General features: G+C 37.9%; 1 protein-coding gene across 9 annotated transcripts in view; it reads right to left on the reverse strand.

Annotated features, from left to right (window-relative positions):
• The window catches only part of fryb (furry homolog b (Drosophila)), a 47,513-nt gene that overhangs the window by 21,828 nt on the left and 16,388 nt on the right, over window positions 1-9,297 (reverse strand). For all 9 annotated transcript variants that reach the window (XM_008332884.3, XM_008332879.3, XM_025065652.1 and 6 more), the window contains 12 exons: window positions 7,646-7,839; window positions 6,926-6,979; window positions 6,669-6,808; window positions 6,135-6,225; window positions 5,816-5,895; window positions 5,457-5,537; window positions 4,603-4,771; window positions 4,096-4,188; window positions 3,783-3,881; window positions 1,000-1,101; window positions 513-616; window positions 20-70 (listed from right to left, as the gene is read on the reverse strand). In XM_008332884.3, the coding sequence (XP_008331106.1) occupies window positions 20-70; window positions 513-616; window positions 1,000-1,101; window positions 3,783-3,881; window positions 4,096-4,188; window positions 4,603-4,771; window positions 5,457-5,537; window positions 5,816-5,895; window positions 6,135-6,225; window positions 6,669-6,808; window positions 6,926-6,979; window positions 7,646-7,765 (1,184 nt within the window). In that variant the 5' untranslated portion in view covers window positions 7,766-7,839. The remainder of the gene's footprint in view (window positions 1-19; window positions 71-512; window positions 617-999; window positions 1,102-3,782; window positions 3,882-4,095; window positions 4,189-4,602; window positions 4,772-5,456; window positions 5,538-5,815; window positions 5,896-6,134; window positions 6,226-6,668; window positions 6,809-6,925; window positions 6,980-7,645; window positions 7,840-9,297) is intronic.

Consider the following 9,297-nt stretch of genomic DNA (forward strand, 5'->3'; position numbering starts at 1 on the left):
AGGACTGTCACGGGGCACGACGCTACGACTTCCTTTAGGGAAGAGGGTGGAGGTGATTGATGTGAGGCGACTGAGGGAACAAAAAGAGACAGAAATTCTTGATGTTCTGAATAAATCTATGCAAATCTATCTGCTGAAGCTGCAAAAAATTTAAGATACAAACGAAGATATAACGAACACAGGGTAATGCTAACATGTCAAGAACACAATTCTAGTTGTGAGCAAAAAAGGGAAGAAGGGTTTTGATCAAACATTCAAAGACAAAGTTGTTCAGGCAACTGCACAGAGCACAGAGTAACAGCCCATCAGGTAGAACTCGTCTTATTTTCTATTTATGAATCTGTATCGACGCACATCCAGAAGCATCTGATCTCACTGCTCTAATCGGAGCATGAACATTTTAAGGCTCCGATTTTTATGGAGAAGCTTAAAGGGTTTAAAATATCAAATAACAAGCAAATAGAACGAAAGTCAGTGAAATGATACTAAATGATCTAAATACAGGACATTACCTCTGTGTTCCAGTGTTGCTTTCGCACTTTATTCTGATCATATAGACCCAGAGCAGGCGATAGAGTGATTCCAGAGCCACACGTGCCATCTTGGGATCTTTGTTCTGCAGTTACACGTGGAGGAATTATTTATTAATAGTATTTGGCTAAAGTGTTTCACATAATCAATTTCTTATGCAGCTCAATCACATATCCTCAACATGTACAGCAGCCCTAATGCTTTAACACAAACCAGAGTGTCTACAGAACTGCAGTGTTTCCATTTAGGCAGTACATAATGACCTTTTTTTGTTTACAACTGAATTCAGCGTTATGTAGAATGATGAATGCAGTTCTGTTCTTCAAAAAATCTCCCCTCAGGGCTAAAATGACTCGAGCACACGTTCTATGTCTTTGCATGCAGACCTGTCATCTATACAAAGCTGTGTGATCTGTTTATTTGCCACTTCTTCCGTCTGCTGTGGTGTAGAGAATGAAGGCGGCTGACCTTGAGGTTGGAGAGGCAGTTGTTGAGGAAAATGTGCCAGCGACTGAGGAAGAACTGCTTTTGACTGACACACAGCAGACAGGTAACCAGAGGATACAGGGCCTGTGTGGACAGAAGAGCAGCAGAGGTAAGACCACGTGCATTAGGCGTTTTGGATGAACATTAATCAGTGTATTACCAAATGAATTCATCTTTTACCCTTTATTTGTTTTTATGAACACAAGAAGTCTGGATCCTAGCCGATGATGCTTGAGGCTCTAGTAGTAGTCAAGATTTACTTTCAAGACTATGGTGAAGCCAATGTCATCAACAATATGATTACTACTTACTGCCTGAAGCTGGGCATCTAACCTGAAGTTGAAGCCTCCACAAACATGCTTGGTGTGTAAGTGGTATTTTAAGCTTGAGGTGCTTCAGTGATGATGTGATAATTTTTTTCCAGTGTCGACTTTGTACTTCTAATTTTTTTCCAGTGTCGACTTTGTACTACAGTAACAAGAAGTGATTGGATTTATGAGCAAGCTTCATTATGCTTATGCTTTAAAATGCAATCTGACCAATTTCACCTATAAATTATCAGTAAATTTTGACAGACCTACTTTTCATATTTTAAAACAAGCAGTTATAAATAATATGGAGCATAACAACAGTAAGTGGAAAGACTGCAGGAAAATGGAACTGAGAAACCTGCCAACTTTTCAAAACAAATCAACCATTTCAGGTGTACTTGACATCCAGTCTGTTTAAGTCTGCATGTGCGTCATTCTTTACGTGGCTTATTGACAATCAGAGTGAGATCAGTAACACCCCTGCTGAAGATGTTTTCTCTTTTATGGAAAAATGTCAAGAACATTTTTTCTCTTTTTCTCAGGTGCTCAGACAATAAGGGAATAACAATTAAGAAAATGCATGACTGCCATTCCTGTCATATCTACTCTGTGTCAGACAAATTTTTGTTTGTGTCAAACAGGGTTCTTATGTGAAAAAGCTTTAAAAAAAAGTCATGAAGAGAGTATGCAAAGTAAATAGGTGTGTCACATTCCAGAAAATGTATGGGCTGATTGAAGTATTTTGGAAATCTGAAGTAAGCAGCACTGTGTTTTCCGTGAACACATTATAAATAAACAGCACACTAGATGCTGATAAAAGCTTAAGACAGCAATGGAAATCCTGACAGTGATGTAGAACAGAATTACCTTTCAAATCAGCATCTTTCAAATTGATAAACCTGCTTCTACAAGGAATGGCTACACGAGGACGTCTTATAGGACAGTTTTAAAACTGCATGCTGATGCAAGTAATGTCATCTTCTTGCTAACTTCAGCCTCACTTCCTGTCTGCTGCTGCCATCAGCATTCCACCACCTCCTCATTAATGAAAGCTCGAGAACGCACATGGACCAGTCCGATGTGGATTTTTATGGATTTTAATTGTTAATGCGCTCCGAATTAAGTTTGCATATTGAAAGACCGACTCAGGTTGACTTACTGTTAGTTTAGAGAAACATTTGGCTAAGTAGAGGTCGGACTTGACTGCTGTTGTAGTACGTGTACTTGCTTGAATCAAGTCAACCTCATATTTAACCCTTTCACCTTGAAATCTCTTAGGATGGGAACTCTATCTAAAGGTCATGTCTTCCGTCATCTACTCCCACATAGTTATAAACACGTTGGCAATGTCGAACGCTGTTTATTTTCAAGATAATCATTTGCATTTTCATTCATCTGCAACAAAGCAGACACGTCAGGAAATGTCTTAGTGTTACAAAGTGTTCTACTTCCAGTTTTTTACAACAACAACAAACACATTTTGCTTCGGTTGTCATAGCTACGCAACAAATAAAAACATCTGTGTGCCACAACATTGCGTTCTGTGATTCTTGAAAATATCTACAAGTGAGCACCCATAAATGTGCAACAAAGTAATTAGTGTTATATTTTTGGAGTGAAATCAAACAATTAAAATTTTAACATTTATTATTACTATTATTTATTATTTATTAAGGTAGCTGTTCCTGATCCCAAATGTGCCAAAAAATTATCTTCCACGTGTCGTGAAGTGATAAAGTGATGAAACTGTTCAAATGGAAATAATGTCAAGAAAATATGCAAAAACATAAAATGTGTGTGAATTTTAGTCATTAGTCAAGTCGTGGTATTTAAAGTCAGGTGCTTTAGTGAAACCAAAACCTTTTTTTCCCACAGTGTGCAAAATAACAAGTAACGGCTATTGAGTAAAGCAACGACAAGGGGATGGACATTGGTGTTACTCAATACGCAGTGCACATAATTTTGTCGGTGCATTAAATTACATTAAAATCTTTAATCTGATTCATTATTCATAAATTATTGCAGTTAATACAGTAATTTTAGAGCCCTTATAAAAAATTGAACTTTCTTTGCTGATTAAATTAATAAACTGCTGACTCCTGCAACAGTCAAAACTAATGGACTAGCAATGTGAGTTTTCTTGTCACTGGGTGACAATTAATGAGACTATTTTTAAGCATGTTTATGTGAGGCTGCTGTTTTAATGAGAGAGATGCCCTGCATGTAATTTGCTGATTGCCCGGCTCGCCTCCCTGCTGCGAGAGAAAACTGCCCATCTGGCGCCACTTCAAAAACAACACGGCGAACCGCTACTGCACGCCCGTCTTCTTCCCATGTAGAGATAAAAGCCCACATGCTGCACCGTTACAGTAAGTGCTCTCACCAACTGCTGCTAAGAGAGAGGAAATGATGCGAACAAGCAGTGATGAAACAGAATATGAAGGTAAAACTTACTAGAGAGTGTTTTTTCCTCGAGGACAGGTCCAGGGTAGTATCGTACAAACTCTCCACAAAGTTCCGCAGGCATGGAACGTTCACCTCGTTCTTCACAGTCTGTGGGAACACACGCAGGGCAGATGAAACTGGATACACATTTAGCTTCTGTGAGTTTACTTTCAAGTCTTATCTGGGACAAGTAATGAAATATTTAGGCTCTTAAAATTCACATTTCAAAACAGTACCAGAAGACAGAGTTATTGTTAAACAAATCAATATACATTTTCATCACAGTAAATAGTGCATGTGCAGACTCATTGGAGACACTCACAGCAGCCACAGGTACAAGGATCTCCACAAAGAGTCCAGCTAAGGAGTGTTTGATGTCTTTGTCCTTCACTTCCAAGAAATACTGTGCACATTCCTGTAGAGACAGACAACAGTGCAAATCAATTCACAAAGTTGGCAAAAGCCATATTCTAATTTATATTTATATAAATGTATGTACTATAAATAAAATATAATTAATTTTAATTTAGAGCCGCCACGTTTTTAAAAAGGATTTGCTTTCTTAACTAGTCTACTACTTATTAGTCAAAATGTTTTGTTGATTGATTAACTCATCTCTTTTTAACCTTTATTAAAAATGCTATATATATATATAAATATATATAGTATATACATATTCACACTGTAAAAAAAAATCATTTCATGTCTAAACAAACAAAAATTGAAGAAAACTGTCACTGTAATGTTCAAATGCGCCAATTAACGTCATGCCAAAGTTTTCTGCAATATATACAGTAGTTAATTGAAGAATGTGCTGACGTGAACCCACCTGCATGAACTGGAAAGAGGCTTCGAAGTCTTCCACTGGGTACATTTTGATGCGAAAGAACTTGAGTCCCATGATGAGACTGATGGTGGACTGGATGACGTAGGGACTCTGCTCCTTCTGTTTCAACTCCTTCAGCTCAGAGATGAACTTTTTCCTCACTGCTGGGAATCTGGAGAAAATTGTGAGCAGATGTGAAGTGCTGCTCGGTTCTGTTTGGCAAATGTCATCACAACTAGCTCTCAGCTGACAGCTGCTTTATTTCCATGATTTTTCTTAATGTTAAACTTTTTTTTTTTTAACTTTTACTCTTTCATGCTTTTTCGTTTCATATGTTCTCTGTCTGTATAAGTGTGTTGTGTGTAAGGGTGTGCTGTGTGTGCCCATCCAGATAGATTTTCTTAACCGGGCTCTGCAGCTCTATATTTAGAATGGCATCTGGAGGGGTGATGTGAAGGGAATGTGTATGTGTGCACTTGTTCTCAGGGTGTCTGTGTTTTTTTGCACATGCTTGTGATTGCTTCACGGGGTCAGCTTTTAGTTAAGTGTTAGGAATTACAAGTGTTTAGGTTAATGGTTCAAACCGAAATCCAGGTTTATTAAACAAAGGATAAAGGTTACAAAAAAGTTATTGAGAAAATAAAAAAAATATGAATTAGTAATCTGTTAGCTTCGGTTAAGAAAAATAGAAAAAAAGGGAACTTAAGAAGGTAATTATTATTACTAACGCAAACATAAGTCATAACACAGTAACAGTATTTACAGACAATAAAACTGTTGCAGATGCTCCACCTTTGAGTGACAAACACATTTGACACAAAGAACAAACTAATTATTTCTTTGTGAGTATTCTGTACCTGGACTGAGCCACGACTCCTAATACTTCAGCATAAAGATCAGCCACAATGTGCATATTTCCTGTGTTAGGTCCCAAATACCTTAAAAAAAAAAATCAAACAACAGCGACAGTTATTATTATGCCACTATCTGTGATTCTTTCATATGTTGATGTACATCACATAACTGCATGTCAAACCAGTGCAATTTAGACAACAGATAAAAACAAATGTTTCATTCAAGGCATCAAAGCATTTTTTAGAAAGGATTATCCTTTGTTCTTTAAGGGTTTATCAAAAGGTGAAGAGGACATGAATCAATGTCACTGAGAAGTGAGTGTATCTATGACACACAGCTTTAGTCAGAACTTCATTCTTACCCTTCTTTGTACTTGAAGTGCTTGAAGGCCAGGTTTATAACTTCTTGGATGAGTCCATCCAAAAGAGGATGGAGGGGGATCTGAATGGACACAGACACAGTATTTGTTGTTTAAACCCTGGGTTAAATTATGTGGTAATTTAACATGCATTTAGTTCGAAGCAGTTCTAAATCCATTAAGGTATTTAACAAAGCTTTCAGAAACCGAATATCAGGACATCATATTGAGTGAGGTTACGACCCAGTTAGAGGGTATATATTATATTGTATTATATTATTTTATATTCTTGGATTTGTTAAAATTGTAGATAAAGACTTACCTGCTTTAAAACTTCTATCAGCACAAGAGAAAACATGAAATCTATGGCCAAATCTCTCCTCTCTAATAGATAGTCCTTCTGCTGCTCATCACTGAAAAGAAGAAGCAACGACACACTATGAATCCTATGCACAGAAACATTAGCGACCTTTATTACATTACTAAGTGAAAAAGACAAGAATCTGTATATGGTATATTGACATGAAGAAAATTACAGTCTGATTTTAAAGGAGTAGGAAGCTGTTTTTTGACTTGAGAATACATTTGTTTAGGTGGTGGTAGTATTTAGTAGCAGAGTAAACCTTAGACCCAATTTTAACACGATTCTCTCCAGGCGTTCTTTAGATATCGTGTTCCCAAGGAGGGAATGAATGAACAGAACAACACGGGGAAAACACGGAGCCTTTGGTTACTCAATAAAGAGTGGAATAAAAAAAAAAAATCGATTTTCAAAATCTATCCTGGTTTTACAGCCTGAGTAAAAAGAATTGAAAAGAGCTCCTCAGTTAAGTGCACAACTATTGGTTACTCTTACTTTTTTGACTTGGTGTTGGCCCGTGGCCGATATTCGTGAGACTCGTCCTCCAGACCATTTTGCCTTTTGTACCAGTCAAACAGAGTCCTGAGTATAGACGGGAGGCAGTACTCTGCTAGGGAACTCATGGAGCTGATCAGCTGTGAGAGGAAGAGAAAGTAGCGGTCACTAAGCGAGAGATAAACTAAATTTGCATTAAAATAAAATTAAATGTAAATGTGGGTGATATTGCGTTATTTATTTAAACACACACACACCTGATCAAACTGCGGGTCCTCTCCTCTCTGTAAGGATTTGTTGAGGGGCTTCTCCTATCAAGTAAAACAGCAGGAGGACAAGAACATGAGAGATAAAATAATAATGCCAAAGACAACGCCACCTATTGAACTGTATACCTGTAATGTCAAGTAAATACCTGTGTCTTACTCAATTTAAGCAATAAGCCTCAAGCGTATTGCAATTACGTAGCAGTTTTGTCATAGTTGTTGGAGCTGTTTGAATTTTTTGGTGACTTTTCACAGAGAATTAGAAACTGTCTACAGCTAACTGTAACGGTCCAATAAAAATATTTATTTTATAGTGTAGTATACTAGAGTATGGTACGGTGTAGTGTAGTATAATATGGTTTAGTATAGTATAAAACCAGTAAACCTAAACAACTCAAATTTGGACTCAAGCAACTGCTGCTGTATGTAAAATCAGTGTTATTCATTGTATATTTTAGTTCTGTAATACAATAAGCACTTTCAAATACTGGACAGCAGTCAGGCTGCAGTTATTTTGCCCTTTGGCAAACTCTCCTTTTGTCCTGGGACATGGTGTCAATTCACAGCCAGCAATGTGTTCCTGCAAATATTGCTGATGTCACAGCACAGATGATGCTTGGTGATTAAATGGTCACTATCACTCCCTTTATTATTTATCATGAGGTAAATACTGTGGTAACCAACACTTCCATGAGGTATACAGTCACCCACCAGTGGCTCTGCCATGATGATGCGGATCTTGCGTTCAGAGAGAAGGGTGAAGTTTGCAAAGAGACTTTTCAGGACAAACTCCCCCGGTTTACTCTCCGGGTCCACGTTGACAGGCGCCATGACGACGGGACCCTTTCTCTCTCCTAAGGTTCCAGTGACAGGAGGTAGTGGTGGCTTCAGTCCCACAGGAGAAGCTGTGGACAGAAAGGACATATCGATATCAATGTGAAGAACATCTGTTTTTGAAGACATGACGGGAGAAGAGGGAACATCATTTTAAATTAAACATTATTTTGTGTTCCATTATTATGTTTCATAATCAGTGGAGAACCGTGGGGTTTTATTATCATCTTCCTAGAAGGGCATAGATGCAAACTAAGGCTCCTCCACAATGATTAATTGATGCTGAGTCAGTGTCTGTGTCTGAGTATGCTTTCTACACACACATACATGTGCTTGCAAATGTGACCACTCACACTGCCACACACGCCACATATTTTAATATCTGCAGTCTGATGACATCATTGGGTAAACAAAGCACAACATGGAGACAAGTAAGTCAGGTGATAAGGAAGTAGCAGGCTTTAAAACTATCACGCAACCATCATTTTATAAGAAAAATAATGACAGTTAAGTTCGTTTAGTTAAGTTTTTAAAGAAACAGTCTATTACTAGAAAAATGCTAGCAGTTTGTTAATGAGTCAGTTACTACCTTATCACTGCAAACATGCATCACTTACAAAAGGAAAAGGAAGTAGTAGATTAGAATGCCATCCATCCATCCATCCATTTTCATCCGCTTATCCGTTACCGGGTCGCGGGGGCAGCAGTCGCCACCCAAATCACACTGCACCGTACCAACCCCCCAAACCTTCCTGCGGGTGGTGAGTCCACTGGAAGGTACCAACTGCCCTAACCGGGATTCGAACTTGCCCAGGAGGTGAACCCTGGGGTTCCACACCAATGACAGAGACATTGCATCTGGGGCAAAGCGCCACTAGATTAGAATGATCCACTTTAATTTAAAAGTACAAAAAAATATAGTCCCTTATCTGTTCCACAATGGGGAAATTCACAGTGTGAGTTTTTGGTACCAACAGCGGCTGCATCATCGGAGGCGCCATTAAGTATGTGGCTCAAACACGTGATAACCGCTACATTATAGAACCTCCAATAGCGGAAGCTCAGGTGCAACAACAGCCTAGATGTCAATACGTATACTCAAAATGTTTGATGTTGTAAACATACCACTATTAGTGTATCTAATTTTTAATTATTCCATCATCAAAGTTAATGAGTCAACACGCAGTAATAATATTTCCAGAATGTTATTACTGCTCTTTAACTTTATTAATCAGGATAAATGATGTTCGAGTCACAGCTGATGAGGTCAATTCCAATATTAACACGACACTGATGTATTATGGCCACCATTAACTAAGAAATATTGTTTTTCATGTAGAGATTAGCACATGGTGAGCAAAAACAACCCATCTAATTCTGTAAATATTTTAACAGCTTGAATTATGTCACAGTAAAAAGTAATAATATTAATTCATATTTCAGTGTTAGGTGATAAAAGTATTAGTATAATTCATTGCAGCATTTTCCAGAACTTCACTTCACAAGTGTCCACTACTTACTGTACTATA

Source organism: Cynoglossus semilaevis, chromosome 19 (genome assembly GCF_000523025.1).
Source record: "Cynoglossus semilaevis isolate Cse_v1.0 chromosome 19, Cse_v1.0, whole genome shotgun sequence".
In the NCBI taxonomy this organism is placed as follows: domain Eukaryota; kingdom Metazoa; phylum Chordata; class Actinopteri; order Pleuronectiformes; family Cynoglossidae; genus Cynoglossus; species Cynoglossus semilaevis.